Genomic DNA, 21,747 nt, shown 5'->3' on the forward strand with positions numbered 1-21,747 from the left:
AGGATTTTTTAAGTCAATATTTGTCAAAGATGTTGGCCTGTAGTTTTCTTTTTTGATGTGTCTTTGTCTGGTTTTAGTATCAGGATGACTTGTAGAATGAGGTTGGAAGTATTCCCTCCTCCTTTATTTTTCAGAATGGTTTGAGTAAGATTGGTATTAGTTCTTCTTTAAATGTTTTGTAAAATTCAGCAGTAAAGCCATTGAATCCTGGGCTTTTCTTTGCTGGGAAACTTTACTACAATTTTGATCTCATTAATTGTTATTGGTCTGTTCAGGTTTTGGATTTCTTTATAACTCAATCTTACTAGATTGTATGCGTCTAGGAATGTATTCATTTCTCTAGGTTTTCCAATTTATTGGTGTATAGCTGCTCATAGTAGCCTCTAATGAGCCTTTGGATTTTTGTGACATCGGTTGTATTATGTCTCCTTTTTCATCTCTGACTTTATTTATCTGAGTCTTCTTTCTTTTTATCTTTGTCTGGCTAAAGATTTTTTCAATTTTGTTTATCTTTTCAAAAAGCCAACTTTATGTTCCATTGACCTTTGTATCATTTTCTTCATTTCAATTTCATTCATTTTGCTTGATCTCTATTATTTCTTCCACTAAATATGGTTTTGGTTTGCTCTTGCTTTTCTACTTTTTAAAGATACATCATTTAGTTGTTTCCTTGAAGTTGTTCTACTTTTTTATGTAGATGCTTATAGCTATAAACTTTCCTCTCACTACTACTATTGCTTTATCTCATAGGTTTTGGTATGTTGTGTTTTCATTATCATTTGTTTCAAGAAACTTTAAAATTTTTTCTAAATGTTTTCACTGGACCATTGGTCATTCAGGAGAATACCATTTTATTTTCATGTGTTTATATAGTTTCCAAAATTCATCTTTTTAATTCCAACATTCCTCTTGTTAATTCTAGTTATATTCCATGGTGGTCAGAGAAGATACTTGATACAATTTCAGTTTTTTTCAAATTTTTTAAGACTTGTTTTCTGCCATAACATATGGTCTATCCTTGAGAATGATCCAGGTGCTGAGGAAAAGAATGTGTATTCTGCAGCCATTGGATGAAATGTCCTGTAAATAATTATAGGTCCATTTGGTCTGTGATACAGATTAAGTCTAATGTTTCTTTGTTGATTTTCAGTCTGTATGATCTGTCCAGTGCTGGAAGTGGGGTGTTAAAGTCTCCAGCTTTTATTGTTTTGGGGTCTATCTCTCTCTTTAGCTCTAGTAATATTTGCTTTATGGATCTGGGTGCTCCAGTGTTGGGTCCAATATATATTTACGATTGTTATATCTTCTTGCTGAATTGACCCCTTTATCATTATATAATGACCTACTTGGTCTTTTTTTTAATAGGTTTTTGGCTGGAAATCTATTTTGTCTGATACAAGTGTAGCTACTCCTGCTTTCAGTTGGGAAGTGGGTTCCATTAGCATGGAATGTCTTTTTCTGTCTCCTTGTTTTCAGTCTATGTGTGTCTTTATTGGTGAAGTGTGTTTCTTGTAGGCAGTAGATCACTGGGTCTTGTTTTTTCATCCATTCAGCCACTCTATGTATTTGATTGGAGAGTTTAGTCCACTTACATTCAGTGTTATTATTGATAAGTAAGGACTTGTTCCTGCCATTTTGTTGTTTTCTGATTGTTTTTGCAGTCTCCTCTTCCTTCTTTCCTTCCTTCTCATCTTCCTTTTAGTGAAGGTGATTTTCTCTGGTGGTATTTTCATTTCTTGCTTTTTACTTTTTGTGTACCTGTTGCATGTTTTTCAATTTGAGGTTACCGTGAGGTAAAACCTTTGATAAAACCTTTTTTATCAAAAAAGCATTTGATAAAATTCAACATCGTTTCATGATAAAATCCCTTCAAAATAGTGGGAATAAAAGGAACTTTTTGTGTACCTGTTGTGTGTTTTTCAATTTGAGGTTACCATGAGGTTGGCGCAAATAATATCTTAACAATCCATTATTTTAAACTGATGACAAAACTGATTGCATAAATAAAGAGAAAACCAATAAAAATTCTACACTTTAATGTCATCCTCCCAGTTTTAAAGTTTTTGTTGTTTTTCTTTATATCTTTTTTTAAATGTCTGTGTCTTGAAAAGTCATTATAGTTATTATTTTTTTATCATTTTTCAGTCTTTCTACTCAAGATATGAATAGTTTACAGGCTACAATTAAGTATTATAATATTCTATGGACTTACTATTACCAGTGAGTTTTGTACCTTCAGATTTCTTGTTACTCATTAACATTCTTTTCTTTCAGATTGAAGAATTCCCTTTAGCATTTCGTGTTAGATATGTCTAGTTTTCTTGAAATCCCTCAGTTTTTGTGTGTCTTGGAAGGTCTTTATTTCTCCTTTATGTTTGAAGGACATTTTTGCTGGATATACTATTCTAAGATAAAAGTGTATTTGTTTTTCCTTCTGCACTTTAAATATGTCATGCCACTCTTTCCTGGCCTGTAAGGTTTTCATTGAGAAGTCTGCTACCAAACATATTAGAGTTTCATTGTATGCTATTATTATTTGTTTTTCTTTCTCTTGCTGCCTTTAGGATCCTTTCTTTATCCTTGAGCTGTGGTAGTTTGGTTATTACATTTCTTGAGGTATTCTTTTTCAAGTTAAATCTGCTTGGTGTTCTTATACTGGAATATTGGTATATTTCTCTAGGTTTTGGAAGTTTTCTGTTATTATCCCTTTGAATAAACCCTCTAGCCCTATATCTTGCTCTACCTCCTCTTTAAGACCAATAACTCTTAGATTTGTCCTTTTGAGGCTATTTTCTAGATCCTGCAGGTGTACTTTATTCTTTCTTCTTCTTTTTACTTTTGTCCCTTCTGACTATATATTTTCAAATAGCCTGTCTTCAAGCTCAGTAATTCTTTCTTCTGCTTGAATAATTTTGCTGTTAAGAGACCCTGATGCATTCCTTGGTATGTCAATTGCATTTTTCAACTCTGGAATTTCTGCCTGATTGTATTTAATTATTTCAATCTCTTTGTTAAATTTATCTGATAGGATTCTGAATTTCTTCTTTCTGTTATCTTGAATTTCACTGACTTTCTTCAGAAGAGCTATTTTGCATTTTCTGTTCAAAGGTCACGTATGTCTGTCTCTCTGGGTTTGGTCACTGGTGCCTTATTTAATTTGTTTGATGAGGTCATTTTCCTGGATGGTTTTGAGGCTTGTGGATGTTTTCTGGTGTCTGGGCATTCAGGTGTTAGGTATTATTGTAGTCTTCACCGTCTGGGCTTGTTTGTACCCAGCCTTTTTGAGAAGGCTTTCCAGGTTTTTGAAAGGAGTTGTATGGTATTATGATCTAAGTGTTTGGTCACTTCAGCTGTATCTGCATTAAGGGGCACCCTGAGCCCAGTAACACTCTGGCCCTTGCAGACTTGTAGAGGTACTGCCTTGGTGGTCCTGGATAAGATCCAGATGAATTCTCTGGATTGCCAGTCAGAGACTTGTTTTCTTCCCTCACTTTCTGTCAAACAAACAGAGTCTTTCTCTCTGTGCTGAGCTGCCTAGACTGGGGAACGGGGGACAAAAGCACCTCTGTGGCCACCATCACTGGGACTGTACTGGGTAAGATTTGAAGCCAGCATAGCACTGGGTCTCACCTAAGGACCATGGTAACCACTGGCTGGCTACTGCCTATGTTCACTCAATGTCCCAGGACTCTACAATCAGCAAATGATGAAGCCAGCCAGCTTATGTCCTTCCCTTCAGGGCAATGAGTTCCCTCTGGCCCCAGGTGGGTCTTGAAATGCCATCTGGAAGCCAGGGCCTAGAGTCGGAAACTTAGGAGTCTACCTGATATTGTACTTAGCACAGCCAACCTGGCACCCAAGGCATAAGACAAAGTCCTCTCCCACTGTTCTCTCCCCTTTTCACAAGCAGAGGAGTGTCTCCCATGGCCACTACCAGCCCAGACTCACAGTGAGCATTATCTGGCTTCCACCAATGTACATTTAAGGCCCAAGGACTCTTCAGTTAGCTTATGGTAAATGCTACCAGACCTGGGATTCTCCTTTCAAGGCAGGGGGCCGCCCTCTGGCCCAGGGCAGGTCAAGAAGGGCTGTGTGAGAGCCAAGGCCTGGAATCTGGCACCCCAAGAGCCTGCTTGGTGCTCTACCCTACTTTGCCCAAGCTGGTATCTTTGCTGCAAGACAAAGTGCCCTTTACTCTTCCTTCTCCTTTTTTCAAGCAGGAGTTCCTCTCTGTAGCCACCACCACTGGGAAAATGCTGAGTGTCACCTGAAGCCAACATGGCTCTTGAGTCTCACCCAAGGCCCACAGTGAGTACTGCCTGAGTACCACTGCTGATTATTCAAGACCTGACAGCTCTTTAGTCAGCAGATGATGGATCCTGCCAGGACTGAGTCCTCTCCATGAAGCAGGTTCCCTTTTGGCTCAGGTGTGTCTAGAAATGTCATCCAGAAGCTAGGGGCTGGAATGGGGGCCTCAGGACTCTACTTGGTGCCCTATCCTACTGTGGCTGAGCTAGTATCCAAGTTGTAAGACAAAGTCCTCTTTACTCTTCTCTCTCCTCTCCTCACAAGGAAGGAAGGAGTCTCTTCCAGAGCTGCAACCTGTGCTGCCTGGAGCTGGGGGAAGAGTGGTACAAGCACTCCCTTGGCTGCCCTAGCTTGTGTCTCAACCGGGTTGCATGCCTCCAGGTCCACTGGCTCTGAACCCAGCACAGCACTAGGACGTGCCCAGGAATGGAAGCCATTGAAGTTTACTTAGGACACAGGAGCACTTTAGCCCCTGGTAGTGAGGCTTGCCAGACTACCATCCCAGTGGTCAGGTTGTGACTGGGATGGATGATTTGCCTTTGGCCAGGGCTCTTCTAAATGCTCCCTCCATAGGTGCTGGCTAAGTTCTGTCCGGTGTTGCTTTCTGCTGTAACAGGGCAGCACCGAGTTCCATTGCAAAGTCTCCCAGTCACTGCACTTTCCTTCCCCACAAGTGCACAGGTTCTCCTCCCTGCTGGTGGATGGAGGAGGCATGGTGCTGGCAGTGTAAGACTGAATTTCCTACTCTCTTCAGTGCTCCTTTCAGTGATAGGAAGTTAAAAACAGATACTGTGATCACTCGCCTGATTTTTAGTTCTTACAAAGATGCTTTTCTTGTGTGGATAGTTGTTGACTTTGATGTTCCTGCTGGGAGGACAATTGGTGGAGGATTCTATTCAGCCATCTTGCTCTGCCTCCCTATATCTTTATTGAGGTTTTAAAACTAGTGTATACTGAAGTTAGCCCTCTCAAATTTCTAAATTAATATTTTTAAATCATGTTTTCTATGTTTTTAACGTCAGATTTTTGTTATTACTGAGCAACTCCACCTAACAAAATATTCTGAAGAATCATTATTAGAGTTGACTATTTACTGCAATTTATCATGGAAACCTGACTCAAAGTTGCATATCGATTATTGATAATTATTTTTCAAAACATTTAAACCATAACTTTGCAAATATGTTTTGCTTTTGGTATCAAGATTCTTACTTGAAATTCAGTAAAAGCCTGATAGCTTTTTAAGAAATCCCATTTTATTAACATATGTAAGGCTGAGGAGGTTTAGAGTTACTATTTATTCTCACATAAGTATGTGTCCAAAGCTTTCACCAAACCTTAAGGAAGAGAATGACTCTGCCTTACTTCATTAGTTTCTCTTTGCAACTTTTTTGAATAATCCCCTAGAACTTTGCAGTCTTTATAAAAAGAAAGAAAATAACAATACAACTAAATGCTTACACATTTTTTGAAACACCAAATAACTCCACCCCATTTTCTGGTACTGCCATCGTGACTTGACTTTAGTGTATACTCTTCCAAATCTTGACCACATCCAGATCTTAGCATTGTTGTAATGAACGAGGCTCCCTCACTGTGAAGCACCACAGCCCAGTGCACGGTGTTCCCTGAATGAAAACACAAATGAATGAATGGGAGGCTGTAATTTATGTCATCTTATAGACTCTCACCTTTGATTTAACTGGTCTCATATGTAGAAGGGTGGCCACCCTCCTGACCTGTCACTTTATGTGTGCACTATGGCTAAGACCTTAGATTCCACAGAGACCAGAATAAAATCTTGGTCCTACCACTGAATAGCTATATGACCTTGAACAAGTTACTTAGCATCTCTAAAGCCCAGTTCCTTCATCTGTAAAATGAAGATACGGATAGTACCTTTAACTTTGAATTATCATGTGCCTAAGCACAATAACTAATATTTACTATTCGCTATTATTGTAATGTGTGTCATCTAAAAATTTATGCTAGGTCAAATAAGACTCTTTCCCAAATAGAAAAGGACTGTTCTTTCATTAACACCTATAATCAAGGTGAAAATAGACTTTTGTTTTCTTTGCTATTACAGAGATCATATAATTACATCAAACAGGTGTATCATAATGTATGCCTTTGTTAGTTGTTGAGTATTCTGGTTGTTTCAGAGTGCTTGATATTATCAAACAATTATGTTGACAAGTCATTACTATATTTATGTGTTAATATAGATTATGTGCAGTATGTGACTACAGAGGCTTTTCTTTAAACTATTTCCTTAAGATAAATTCCCAGGAGTATTAGTGCCAGTGCAAAGGGTATGACATGCTGATGATTGTTGATAAGAGCTGATATATTGCTTTCCCAAGAATTATGTAGTTGGGTTTCTAATTAGACTCCATATTTGTCCTGTGGGTTCACAGAAGAAAGGACACTAGTAGATACATTGGATTGGATTGCATGTACTATCTCCTTCTCTAGAGAAGCAATAAAGGAATTCATAAACTTATTATTGGACTGCACATGTATTTTTAAAACCAAAAAGATGTAACATGAATCAGGGTAATTTAGATGATCCATAAGGACTCGTTTCTTTGGAACAACTTCTCCATCTCATTAGCTTCCTTACACTCAGCCCATTGGGAGCTACTTGTTCACATATGAAGAGCATTTCTCTCTTTCATCCCTAGTCGGATAGTAGAGATTTTATCTTGTTATTCAGTGCAATGAAGTCATTTTGAAATGTGCCTGACTGAGGATAAGCAATAATTTACTTGGAGTCCTGCAGCTTCTATTTTGCCCACGTAATGACATATTTTTATAGGTGAGTGATCTCACCTGGGGTCTTCAAGCATGGCTGGATGGGTTTGCCATCTGCATGCAGTAGGGCATCCAGGCACACCAGCAGGCACCAGCCTCACCCACTCTGGCTCCCAGCCTGAGTGCTGACAGGCAAACAGACCTTGTAGCCAGGGGATCCGCCCAACATACACACGGACGTGGAACTCCTTTTTAAGGTACAATTACCAATTCTTTTCATTGCAGAAGCCACCAACACCCCCACCCTGACTTTTTTTCTTTTTTTAATGCAACCACTACTCATAATATTATAACTAATATTTCTGAAGTTTACAGGTGCAAACACTGTAATTTCAGGCTAATTTATATATGCACAAGAATAATAGGCTTAAAAATATGTCATAACTTCTTGCTTTTCCATTTTATATTGGTTTTTGGAATCTCATTTTTTAATATGTCACCCAAACTCAGAACATTAGCACAAAATGATAAACTACGGATTGTGTAAAATGTGTCACAGTTTTGTTGGTTAGGAACAACTTTTTGTATTTTCCTGTAAATAATGAATCCTGAGTGTGTGATAACAAGAAATAATGAGCTACAAATTGACCTTCCAGTATTATTCTTGCATTATACTATTTTGTTTAGGGTGGTAGAGTCTTCTTAAATGACATCAGGTTCAAATTTCCAAAGCATCTTTTAGTTACAAATATTTTCTAGAACTGCCACTTAAAAAGTCACTTTTATCTCTTTAAGAATCTCAGGTGTAGCTCTCATTATTTTCCATTTTATGATTGAATTTAAGCAGAAACCACAGAACAGCTGCTAGAGTTTTATTAGCCTGGCATATTTAATACACTTAGCCTTTCACCCTCACCCCTCATTCAGAAAAGTGTTCTGCAGTGTTCTATTGGTGACTCGTAGAAACTGCTAATTTACTTCATGTGTGAGTTATGTTCAAGTGTTTATTAGAACTGATTTAAACTGGTAGTTTTCCTGTTACTTGTATTATGTTCTGTTTTATATCCATAGCTCATTTTGCTATTTAATGAAAGGCTGTTTCATCAAGGAGAAAATTTTGTTTTTCTCAATGATTTGGGATGTTATTTTAAATATTCTGCCAAGTGAAAAACAAGATAGTTTTGGCATAACCACAGTTAAGCTAAATGCTAAATGATTATACTAGGCTCTGATAACACATCAAATATATCTATATATGCCAATTAAAGATGTATAAAGGAAACCTCAGCCATCTAGAATTTGTGATAATCTGAGCATGTGTCAAAGTTTGCCTTTTATCCAGGTTTTAGAACAAATAAGTGCTCATTCTGCTTATTATGCTGAATCATATAACATGACATTTTATAAAGACCAGTAGAAATGCTTTTTAATTGGTTTGATAATTGTCTTGCATTATACAACGTTTAAAAGCATACAGTTTAGCAAATGAATGCTTCTTGAGTCATAATTGCCTAGAAAATACTAATGCTTATTTTCTTCAAATGAATCCCTCATATGGACTCATTTGTAACAACTGGCCATATAAGAAACTTAACATTCATACCGTTTAAAGATTCTAAACAGCTGGTCCCACACCCATTTGATTGGCTTGGAAAAATAACATTAAAAAGTGTCTAAATCTTGATCTGCCTATCAAAAAGTCCAGCCTCATGTTGAAAGCAGTAAAACTTTTATAAGCGATTAAAGTTGTTAATTTTTGGTAGTCCTTAAACAAAATTACTTAACATAAAAGTTTCTTAAATGCTTTTTAAAAGCTGTCCTTTACTGAATTGCATATTATTAGATGATTTGTATTCTTCTTGCATTTTGGGTAGTCCTGAGCAGACATAAGAGAGGAAATAAAAAAAGAATCAATAACATTTTTAGCATAACCAGATGTGAATTCCCCACATCAATCTGGCATGGGGAAATGATTACGAAGTAATGTGAGACTTTGAATTTGTGCATATATGGTATCAGGGCAGAAAAGACAACATGGCCAGCTTGACTGCTTATCCTCAGGAAGGCGTGCTTGCAAGACTGGCCCTTGGCTGATGTCTGGGAACTTGGATTTTTTGGGAAGGTTCCCACCCCTCTAATTGATAAGCGTTGTTCACTGTGTGTGTACTGTTTATGCAAGAAATGTGTTTTATGCTGGATACTTGCTTTCCTTCCTAGAGTCTGGAATTTTAGTACATGCCAGGCAGAGACTGCTGACATGACCAGTTTCAAATAAAAACACTGAGTACTGAGTCTCTGAAAAGATTCCCTGGTTGGCAACATTTCATTTGTGTTGCTGTCTCCATTATTTCTGGCTGCTATAACAAATACCATAGACTGGATGTCTTAAACAACAGAAAGTTCTGTCTCATGGTTCTGGAGGTGAGAAGTTAGAGAGCAGGCACTGGTCAGTTTGGCTCCGGGTGTGGACTCTCTTCCTGGTTCGGAGACGGAGCCTTCTTGCTGGTTCCACACATGGTGGTGTTGCAGAGAGAAATCATCTCCCCAACGTCTTTTCTTACAAAGGCACTAATCCCATTCATGAGGGCTCCACTCACATGACCTAATCATTTCCCAAGGCCTCGCTTCCTAACACCATCACATTAAGGATTAGGAAGGATCTCAACCTGTGAGTGGGGGATGGAGACACATTTGGTTCATAGCAGTTGTCACAACTCAGTGCTGGGGGAATTCAGTCCCTGTGCCATTCCCTGGGAGAGGATTCTTGAGGCTCGCACCTGGTGCCCCCTGGACTGTTTACCCCGTGCACCTTTTCCTTGTGCTGATTTTGCTTTGTATCATTTTGTATAAATCATCATCATGAGTAAAACTCTGTGCTAGATACTGGGTCTTCCTATTGAATCATTGAACCTAAGGGTGTGTTGGGAACTGACAGTACCTTAATGGTGGTGACACAGAGTTCGTTTGAGAGCTGTGTGCTGTTGGTAGTCATTTGTGAACGACAAGGCTCAGCACTGGGGCATTGCGGAAGAGATCTCATGGTAATTCATAAACATTTTTCTCAGTATGACGTTTAAGATACTTTCTTCAAGCCATCCTGAGAATGGTCATGGGCCTTCTACCTGTCATTAAATTTAAAGGTGAAATCTTTAGTTTTGTTTAATTTTTAAAGAAAGGTGCTCTAAATCTCTGATGATTGGTAACGTGGACAGTTTGATAGACGTTGAATTTAATTGAGGAGGCCTCAAACAGCACTTAAAGACTCTATTCTTCCCTAATCCTGTCCCCGTTCTGCCTGCCTGCAGTATCTACTCCCTACATACCCCATTCTGAACCATGTAAGAGCTATTATTGTATATGTCCAAACATTGACATCTACCTAGTTCTTTTTTGCAAAGTATGAAGAAATTTATTCTTCAAGTGTTTGTGTATTGCTAAGTACTATTATTAACTCTTAGGAAAATTGATGTGTAGATGGAATGAAATTTAATACTAATAATTTTCACTATTATATGACAGAGTCTGAATCTAAACTCAAATTTATGTGTAACAACAGCCTTAAAGAAAATTAAAAAGCAAAGTATGCATATGCTAAATGAATTGATCATGCTGTCTGAAAAATATTAAAGAATATTCTACATCTTTGACACCATAAATCTCCTTGTCTACCTTTCACATAACGCAATTAGTTTTATTTTTATTACTAGTTTTTTTTTTTTTGGACAGGATGTCACTCTGTCACTCAGGCTGGAGTGCAGTGGCACAATCATGGCTCACTGCAGCCTCACCTCTGAGCTGAAGTGATCCTGCCACCTCAGCCTCTGAAGTAGCTGGCACCAAAGGCACAAGCCACCATGCCTGGCTGATTTTTTTGTATTATTTTGTATTTTTTTTTTTTTTTGTAGAGACAGGGTTTCACCATGTTGACCAGGCTGGTCTCAAACTCCTCGGTTCAAGTGATCCACCTGCCTTGACCTCCCAAAGTACTGGGATTACAGGCGTGAGCCACTGCACGCCTTACTCCATAGTGAGTTTTAAATTAATTTTTTCTTTTTTTTTTTTTGGAAGATGCCTCCATACCAATTCCATATCAGTGGCTGCAGCTGGCTGCCACTTAAACACTCAGGGTAGATTCTACTGTTACTTTAATTTTAGGATGCTCCAAGCCATGGTTCATAGTTTCAGGCAGCCACAAGTTCATGAGACTACAAAACAAGATGGAGAAATCATTGTTGCTAAATCTGTATCCAATAGGCAAAGATCAGGAAGAACTGTGCAGAAAACTCAGGTCAAACACCCACTCTCATAGCATCTATTGGCTTTCAATTTGGACTGCCATGAGCTAACTGACAAATCCCTCTATTTCTGAAGCTGAAGAAGTTCTTTTTAAATATAGAGTACTTATATAAGAAAATACTAAAAGTGTACCTATTTACATATATTGAAAGCATAACTATTTGCATAGTCTGTGACAAAATCTATATTGTATATTTAGCAGACAACATGATTTAAGATATAACGGTTAACTAGCAGCAAGAGTAAAATTTGTCTCTGGAAAAACAATCAGATTCAAGCATCTGATAGCTCTCTGAGTCCAAGAGGATAGCAAGGATGTATAGGGGAACTCCCCAGAGTTACTTGGATTTGGTAGCAGTTCAAATCTAGATTAGCTGTCAACATACAGAATGTCTTCCTGCCTATGAGACAACTTAGGGATTCCTCAGCCGTTCTCAAAAAATGTGTGTTCGAACAACCTTTTCTTTAAAGCAGGAGACGAGACCAGCACTGGTCCAGGAACGTGTCTTATTGCTCTGCAACTAGGTTACTGTAGAAACTGGAAGGATTTACACACCTTACAGCAATTTCCCGTAGCCATGGCATCCAAATAGGTGATCATTTTTCTCATAATTCCTCATTATGGTGTTTTACAAAAGCATTGGTCTGTGATAGTTTGGAGATTTTCTCTAACTGGCCTTTCACCTAAAGGGAATGCTCGTTAAAAATTCAGATTCCTGGACCCCAGCACAAACCAATGGAACCTGAATTTCTGGAAATGAAGACAAGTCCCAGGAATCTGCATTTGATCAAGCTGCCTGTGTCGTTCTTTTCTATGCTGAACTTTGAGGACAACTGCTTCATGGGGAGGACCAACTGCATGGCTAACATACTCCCCTAAGTATAAGATTGGCTTTTGAAAACCATCCAGTTTAAGAGCCAGAGTTGCAAAGGTCACAACTCCAACACAATTGACTCCAGTCCTTATGGATGCCATTGTGTTATTAGCTCATAGAAATGCCCAAGTAGCAAAGAATTGTGGTTTCTGGGTACAGTTCCACTGCTAGGTTATACAGTGACTTTGTGCAAAAGACACCCTTGGAGCCACCTCCCTGCCATGTGCAAGGAAAGTGTTGTAATAAATATATTGATTAATGATGCCCGTGATGAAGTCCACCTCCTTCAATGTGGTTCCTTGTGCAGAGCTGGCAGAGCAGATGTCACACCCAGGTGAGAGGGAGCCCCCAGTGCTGGGGAATGCACAGCAACTTGGTCTGTAGCCCCTGATTAGAAAGCATGAAGCTGTCCTCAGCTCCACAGACACAGGCTCTGGGAAAACTTCAGCCACCAGAGAACATTCACACCAGAGCGTTTCTTGTTTGTTTAGGTTTGTCTGTGGGTTGTTTTGTTTTGTTTTGAGACAGAGTCACACTCTGTCGCCCAGGCTGGAGTGCAGTGGTGCAGTCTTGGCTCACTGCATCCTCCACCTCCCAGGCTCAAGTGATTCTCCTGCCTCAGCCTCTCAAGTAGCTAAGAATACCAGCGCATGCCACCATGCCCAGCTAGTTTTTTGTATTTTTAGTAGAGATGGGATTTCACCACGTCGGCAAGTGACTGGAAATAAAAGAATTTAATTCTCCATGGGCAGATGTCATTCACCATGTGAATTCCTTGTATATGATTTTATGCAGGGGAGAAAAAATGTTTGAGAGCAGTCATTACTAATCAGGAGGCAAACTTTTGACCACCTGCATTCATGTTTCTCCACGGGTGCAGACACTCCGAGCATCTGGGGGGCGCTGCTTCCTTGTTCTCAGTTGGTGCCACCTGAATGCCTGAATCACATGCTTTGGGCTAACCTAAGGGAGTGGCAGCGGCCAGGCAGCCGTGGAAGAAGGAAGGAAAGTGGTAGAAGGACCTGGGAGAAAAACAAGAGGAATTGATCCAGTAACCTGAGGTTCTGACCATCGCTCTTGAGAGCAACTTGACTGCATAGAATTTGAACTGCATAATCCCCTTCTCTTTGTTAAGAGTGTGTTTTACTCTCAACTATGATACCGTATCATGACTCTGACATCTTCTATGCAAGCTATCCTTGCTGTCTCTGGAGCAGTATCCCTTCTCCTGTTTCCTTCTACCAGGCAGCCCCTTGAGCTTCACACTTCTCCACCTTTGGGCAACCTTTCTGGATCCCCTCAGCAAAATTAGGCCCCTTCTCTCTTCTCTCCCAGTGTCCCTTATACAGGACTTCTCTGATACGAGATTTTTGTGTTGCACACATGGTTGATTAATTAGGGAATATTACTGTCATCTTCAGATAAATATTGGCTATATAACAAGAATAACTGCTGCTTTATGTTTTTTATAACAAGGGATATCCCTTTCAGAAAACAGATAAGCATGTTTTTTTTTTAACTTTCAAGTTAATAGTGGCACTGATGGTGTTGAGAAAAGAAAGAAAGCCATTAGTCTAGATGAAGAATAAAATGTACTCAGGCTGGGCGCGGTGGCTCGCGCCTGTAATCCCAGCACTTTGAGAGGCCGAGGTGGGCGGATCACAAGGTCAGGAGATCGACACCATCCTGGCTAAAACGGTGAAATCCTGTCTCTACTAAAAATACAAAAAATTAGCCAGGCGTGGTGGTGGGCACCTGTAGTCCTAGCTACTCAGGAGGCTGAGGGAAGAGAATGGCGTGAATCTGGGAGGTGGAGCTTGCAGTGAGCAGAGATCGCGCCACTGCACTCCAACCTGGGTGACACAGTGAGACTCTGTCTCAAAAAAAAGAAAAAAAAGAATAAAATGTACTCAGTGATGATTAGCTGTTATAGCTGTTTATTTGAAACATGAAAAAATTAAACCTTTAACAGTGATAGTGCAGTGAGAAAAATAATTTTGTTAATATGAATCTTAAACTCTGTGTCCCTCTAACTCCATTTCTTTCCATTCAGAGAACTATAGTATTTTATAAGAGCTGGTCCATTGTACAGTTTTATGTTACAACTTTTCGAACAACTGTATTATAGTCAATTTATAATCAAGCAACTATTTTATAATTCAGTTTTTATGGCATTTGTTTCTTTGGAATGTAACAGTCCCACCATTGCAAACCAGATGGGACATGTGTATAGAACGTGATATAGGAGACTCTGATTTGGGGGTTGCAAATCTGTTCTTCACTAGAGTGTGGTTCCCTTAAGTTCACTGACTTCTTTTCATCTCTCCTTACCAGGCCCACAGTGATAAATTGAATGAGTGAATAGATATATAGATATATATATAGTATTACATTTTAATATGTACCCATACTCCATGAACTGCATACACACCACTTAATGGAAGTTATAACATTGCAAATGTAACAATAACAAAAAAGTGAATGCAAAGCAAGTGTCTCTTGCCACAGTCATACCCCATCACAACCACCCGCCCCCCCAAAAAAAATCATTCCTCTCATGTGGAGTTGTTCATTAGGTTCTAATTTTTCGTTTTCATGTCAGGAATCCTCATCATGATGTCCATGTGCAGAGAGGTGCACGTGTACGAATACATCCCGTCCGTGCGGCAGACGGAGCTGTGCCACTACCACGAGCTGTACTACGACGCAGCCTGCACCCTTGGGGCGTACCACCCGCTGCTCTATGAGAAGCTTCTGGTGCAGCGCCTGAACACAGGCACGCAGGGGGATTTGCAACGCAAGGGCAAGGTGGTTCTGCCTGGCTTCCAGACGGTGCACTGCCCTGCACCGAGTCCAGTCATTCCACACTCTTAAAAAGGGTTTCTTGGGAATCAATGTGCAATAAGGTACTACTGTTGTACTCAAAGTCACAAAAGAATACTTGAAGATAGATTTTAGACAATGTAGTTTTGAGTCTTTAAACTGTAATTTAGTGGTGGTCATGAGAATTCTTCACTTTCTAAGCCATTGAGTATTTATTACTGCTTTGAATATAGAAACGGATTTTTTAAAAAGTAGGGCACAAGAAAGATGCAAAACAAAGGATAGCTAGAAAGAAAACACGTGTATGACCATGGGTATGGTACCTCCAGAAATGTTAACAACTTACTCTTCTGCCATGAGTACCCCTCATCAGGATTGGTTTCAGTAATAGGTTTTGGTGATGCTCCTGACCACAGGAAGTGGTTTATATTTAGAAACATCCAAGTTGAGGGACATCATTTACAGCATCAAGTGCATCACCGATACATGCCTTCATCATTAAATATCCTAGGTTTTATGACAAACATTGAAATTATCACTCAGATGTGTTTTACAGCAAAAATTCCCAGCACATCCTGGCAAATGCTTGTGTTTCCAGCCGTTGCATTCTTCATCTCTGCTTCCCATTGCCCACTGAATGCTTTGCTTTCTGTGTGTCAAGACGGAGCTCTAGAACCAGAAAACATACACCTTGAAAGGTCCAAGAAAAAGCCAAATTCCATATAGCAGCACAGAGGAGGCCCTTTGTTTCCCTGCAGAATTTCAACCAGGAGCATTAGTATCACATCCACCAGGAGGCACATCACTGGCAAGTAACACAGAATCACGGGGCTGCAGGTGCCCCTGGACACTCCCCGGTTCCGGCTGTTCTGCCTTGTACCTCCTCACCTGCAGATCTACCCCACAGCTTTTGCGTAGTCAGTGATACACCTGACAATTGGCACAGCCATGCTGGGGAAGACAGGAGACACCTCGCTCCTTCCAAACTAGAAGGAAAGATTTCGGAGCCGTCACTCTGTGCTTCTAGGGATGCACGCCTGTCTTTATTGTATGAGTTTCTGGCAGGTTTCATCAACCAGGGGGAGCTCAAGAGTGATGAGCACTGAATCTTCACTAAATCTTCCTACAGACATTTAGGAATCCAATCCTTGCTTTCGCAGATATGTTTTATGTCAGCAGCATGACAAAGCCATATAATTAAATCATTTATGCGAAAGCATTGCTTATTAACAAGGAAAATATCTAAATGCTTCAGAGGGAAAGGCACCTAGAGGGAAATTTTCATCCCAATATGTTAGCTATATTCAGGGTTGATTTTTTTTTTAAATCTCAACTGTCACTGATACACTGAACATTTTTTGCCGAGAATACAGTGAAACAGAAACATTTTGTAATACTTTAATTAAACATGCTATTATTTCAATGTATAACCAAAACGTATCTCCATGGTACAGTTAAGACTTGTTGCAGTGACAATAGCAGCTTAATTAAAGGCGTTCTCCCTTGCAAAGTGTATGAATGTCAGGAGAGTTTAGTGGAAAAGTTTTACTTGTTTCAGGATTGGTTTCTAGACTGTTCTCAGGACTATTTTCTTGAGCAAGAACGGCTTACAGAGACTGGCGGCTTCTGTTTGGTTAGTCTATTCAGCAGATATGGAGCTGAATAACAAGACATCTCCTATAGCTTATTATAATAGTGAAGGAAAAATTGGAAAGTCTTAATCACAACAATATCCAATAAAAGCCCATTTTGAGAGTTTTGTTATTAAGTCTATGAGAAGGGATAGATAACTTTGTCCTATGTATTAACTTATGTCTAAATAGACATGGTTAAGCCATGTTCCTTTCTAATTTCTTTTTTTTTTTTTTTTGAAACGGAGTCTCGTTGTGTCACCCAGGCTGGAGTGCAGTGGTGCCATCTCGGCTCACTGCCAGCTCCACCTCCTGGGTTCACACCATTCTTCTGCCTCAGCCTCCCAAGTAGCTGGGACTACAGGTGCCCGCCACCACGCCCGGCTACTTTTTTGTATTTTTAGTAGAGACAGGGTTTCACCATGTTAGCCACGATGGTCTCGATCTCCTGACCTTGTGATCTGCCTGCCTTGGCCTCCCAAAGTGCTGGGATTACAGGCGTGAGCCACCCGTGCCCGGCCGTTCCTTTCTAATTTCTTGAAAGAACTTGGTCTCGTCCTTATGTTTACATGTGTGTAATCAGTTCAGCAGCTCTGGAATGTGGGTGAGGTGGCTCTGGTGGGTGAATATTACTCCCTACAATCCTTGGATCTTTCTAGATCTTCCCGGCCATTAAATGCCCCTGATTATTGAAGCTCCTTTTATAGTTTTGCGAGTGGATTTACTTGTAGGCATCCTCACTATCCAGCACAATCCCCCTTGGCTGACATGAGAACTTGGTTAGAGGAGAATTTATGGGGGTCAGTGTAAGTATTCAAGTTCAAAAGCCTCAGAACCCCACACTTAAAAGATTTTTAAATAGAATTTTGTTGTAATCATTGTACTTTTAAAATAGTACTTTCAGTTTCACTGAGGTTACAAGAAAGACTGAAGAGTACGACGGAAATTTAATTACAATTTTTGCTTTTATTATAGCCTTAAAGACTCTTGGGAATCAGGGTCTGTTCAACAGTCAGTAAATGTAATACACATATTAATATAGTATTGACTGGGCATTCTTCTATAAAAGTTTAAGTTATTTAACTTCTAAAAAATGTTAGGCAGTTATAGTTAACGTGATGACTACTTCTAGTATTAGCCAAATGGGTCCTAAGTGGCAGTATTTTGCCAGACATTGACTAAATCTTTACATGCCTAAATCCTTACATTTACTGAATTCCAGTAAACACACAGTTCTTCTGTGGAGTAGTTAACAATAAGTGGCAGCTCACTGAATTTCTCCCAGGTTCTGTCTCTTCCAAAATCCTCCATCCTCTCTTATGAAGGGAAGCTGGTAAAAAATCCTCTTGGTGCAAGCCAAAGCTGTTAAGGATTCCTTTTTGCACTCTCAGGACCAACAAACATTCTTTTGTATTTCAAGATAATTTCACCCATTGTTGTTGTTGTTATCACAAAGAAACAAATTTTGACCAGCAATGACAATTCAACCACATCTAGACTCTCCCTAACTTATTTCTCCAGCGGGTCACACCAAGCAGGCGGGTAACCTTTAACAGACCTGGTGTTCTCATGGAATACCAATGCTCGTCCCAGGGAGCTGACCTTTCCCACTACGTCCTTATAGAGCTGCTCCTACAGAGAACTTTGTGCTCAGGACCAAGGGATGGCCAATTAAAAGTTGCATGTCAGCATCAGGCTTGTGCATTAAAATGGGCAAGGGGGGCTTTTATACATCTTTGAATGACCAGGTATTTCCTTGTCTGCCTGAAGGCAGAGCTTTGAGGAACAGCACTTCCCATGTGTCTGGTCCTCTTGGTCTCTCAGCTAGACACTTAATCAACCCTGGACTCTCCAGTAGTCCTCGGTCATTGTAGCCATAGCATCTGCACAAAAAGAAGTGCTAAAATAATCATTAGCATTTTCAAAATTAGGAAATCAAAGTAGCTGGGTCACTCTCTTACATGTATATGAGCCAGGTCATTCTGCTGGGACGGATCATACTCATGCTGCTGATTGACTCTTCTAAGCAGTAACACATCTCCTGCATTAATTAGGTAGATCCCGTTTGGGTGCATTAAGTGGGATCAGTCTTAGATGAGTGCCAGTATATGATAGAAGAATTTCATACAAACAAATGCCATGATTCAAGTTCTCTCTCCAATTTTTCTTATCGATCAACATGCAGTACATGTGGTCAGTTACCTGGTTGAATTTCTGCTTAGCTGTGGTAAGAGACAGAGAAAGGGAGTGAGGTGGGATCAGGGGAATTATCAGAGAGACATGAGTGAACCTATTGGCCAGGTAGCTTCCAAGTCTGTTCTATTGTATTGTCTGTTTTGATTTCTGACTTTCTGATAGTTTAGAACTCTTACCCAGTGGTTACGTGACTGATCAAGGCAACTCTATCTGGAAATCAATTGTTTAGGTAAAATGTTCCTGAGTTTCAACTTGTCTTTTATACTCTGGATATCCTCATTGTGAGATTATTATGCATGTTTGTGTCACATGGGCATTATTTACACACTTGATAAATGAAAGGTATTTGTCGGTTCAAGGAAATAAAATGTAAGTTCTTGTTTTATTAAATGAATGAAGCCTTTTGGTTAAAAAAAAAGTAATCTAACATGTTTCTGTTCAAACTTGAGCTAATGAAATTTAAAGAAGTAAAGACAATGATCTAGTTCTTAGTATAAAAAGCATACATGTAGTAGATATAGTTATATAATTGTGTATATACATATCTACAAACATGGTTGGTTTCATATTGCTTTTTCATCAATGTTTTTGACTGAAGCCTTTACTATAAATTTTATTTTAATTATGTAACCACTAATATTTTAAGAGAAGGAAACAAATGTTATATGTCCTTCTGTTAAAAAAAAAAAATTCAGTCCTCCGCCAACCGCTTCCCACACACTCATACTCTGCACATCTTGGATACGTTAAAATGGTCTGACAGAATTATTTAAAAGGCACTATGTAGGTAGAACACTACCTTAATATTGTATCCTAGTCAGAAGCCTGATTTAACACTGAACTTTGAAGGGAAGCTTAGCTATAGCTCATGGCTTTCAAAGACTAGAAGAAACTTTTACTGGTTCTATGGAAAATAGTCTTCTTGCTAGGTAGATTTGAAACAAAGAAATTGCACCGGGAGTGTTAAAATGTAACATTTATAACAAATCCTGTTTTACTCTAGATGAAATACTTAGTTCTTCCAGTGGAAACCAGTGAACTTTTTTAACAGCTTTGGGAATTCTTTTGTATAATAATTTTTAAAATGAAATGTGTACTCTTCAAACTAATTAAGGCTTGAAGTTTTCCAGGAGTCGCATTTTAAAAGTGTTTGTACACATTTTAACACTTTGATATTTTCTATTTTGGTTTTGTATATTTTTATGTATACACAATGTACAGACTTTTTTCTTGTAAATAAAACATGTTTTCATTTGTCTAGAAGTTTCTTGTTTTAATTCATAGAAGTTACACATACAAATGCGGAAGTGGCAAAGTAACAATCCATCCCTAGGAAAACAAATGGCAAAGCTGAAATCTAATTAGAAGACTGAGTGGCAACAGAAGGAACAGCAGCAGGCCTTCAGCCATGAATATGGACACAGCCTGGGCCTGAAACCACAGGTGGGCGGGGTTTTTTCTTCCAGGGAGTAATTGCCACATGCAGGAGAATGAAAGTGGCGAAATCAAGTGGAAAAGGCATATTGAGGCTAACAAATCTTGATGTTGACTTAATAAGCCAGGGTTTTGATGAATGCATGGCTTTGGGAGACTCTTCCTCGGCTTGACAGGGCATTCAGTCTTGGAAAACATAAATAAGTTATTTGAGAAAAGCCTAAAGACAGCTGAGTCACCTGCAACCCACCACAATGTCAAATTAGCCTTGATATTTTCATACTTGTGACGTGAAGGGAAAATCAGTTAATTAGGCTCCTGGAAAGAAATTCTCAGTCATTTGCGCTTTCTGTTTAGAATGTGAGGAAATCCTCCAATCAAGGAAGTCTTTGGGGTTTTTGGTGTGAGGACAGTGTGAGCAGGTAGGAAATTCAGAGTCTTCCATCACCTCAAACAGCTGTGCTGAATCAGAGACGACTCCACCACCTTCGTGCTGTTGTCATATTTCGTTCCCCACAAGCTGACCACTTTCTTCCAGGTAATTAAAAGGTAGACCTGGCTACACCAGCTCTGATCGGGAAGGGCTGGAGTAGATCACTGGAAGGATACTATTCCATGCTCTCGGAGAAGCCAGGCATGCGCAAACCCCAGGGACTTTGAGGGGCACACACAGGAGACTTGGTGTCAGTTAGCGCTAGATGCTGCTGGGAGGATTCAGAGGAAGAGAAAGGAATTGTATAAGATAAGTTGCACTCACAGACGGCAGGAGCTAGGGGAAGGAGGTGAAGTGAACAGCAGGATAGAGAGAGAAGGCTAAAGTGAGAGGGAGTGAAAAGTAAGTCCAGGGGTCCCAGATGCCATTTGCATATCAAAATCAACGATTTTTTGCAATCAGAAACAGAACTACCTCACAACCAAAGGCATACCCAGGCAACCCCACTGAATGCACTGAAGCGCTGTGTTCAAGACACCCTGGTGCACACAGCGTGGCAGGGAGAAGGCCCTCCTGCACTAGATCTCTGCAAGCCCCTCGTTGCCTAGAGCAGGGGCTGGCCCACAACCTACTTTTGTAAATAAAGTGTTATTGGAACACAGCCACACTCATTCATTCACATGTCTATGGTTGCTTTCACCCTACAAGGGTAGAGTTGAGTTGCAACAGAGACTCTGCAGCCACCATGCCAACCTGGCCCTTTACAGAAACAGTTTGCTGACCTCTGATCATGAATACAATCTGTGGAAAACTCTAGGCTGGTCTTGTGGTAGATGATGTACATGTAATCATCATAAGAACACCTTCTAAAATAGGTACTATATTAGCCCAAGAAAGTTGAAGTCAGAGCGGTTAGGTGTCAGCCTCTGACACACAGCCAGGAAATGACAGAGCCAGGCATGCAATCTCTGACTGGCTTCTAAGCCTTTGGTGA

The 21,747-nt window shown here is 39.7% G+C and overlaps 1 protein-coding gene across 4 annotated transcripts in view; it reads left to right on the top strand.

Annotated features, from left to right (window-relative positions):
• ST6GAL2 (ST6 beta-galactoside alpha-2,6-sialyltransferase 2) overlaps positions 1–20,149 on the top strand; it is an 87,080-nt gene extending 66,931 nt beyond the window's left edge. For all 4 annotated transcript variants that reach the window (XM_009184891.3, XM_009184889.4, XM_009184892.3 and 1 more), the window contains exon 6: positions 14,839–20,149. In XM_009184891.3, the coding sequence (XP_009183155.1) occupies positions 14,839–15,110 (272 nt within the window). In that variant the 3' untranslated portion in view covers positions 15,111–20,149. The remainder of the gene's footprint in view (positions 1–14,838) is intronic.
• Positions 20,150–21,747: the final 1,598 nt, after the last annotated feature.

The sequence above is a fragment of the Papio anubis genome, chromosome 14 (genome assembly GCF_008728515.1).
Source record: "Papio anubis isolate 15944 chromosome 14, Panubis1.0, whole genome shotgun sequence".
Classification (NCBI taxonomy): domain Eukaryota; kingdom Metazoa; phylum Chordata; class Mammalia; order Primates; family Cercopithecidae; genus Papio; species Papio anubis.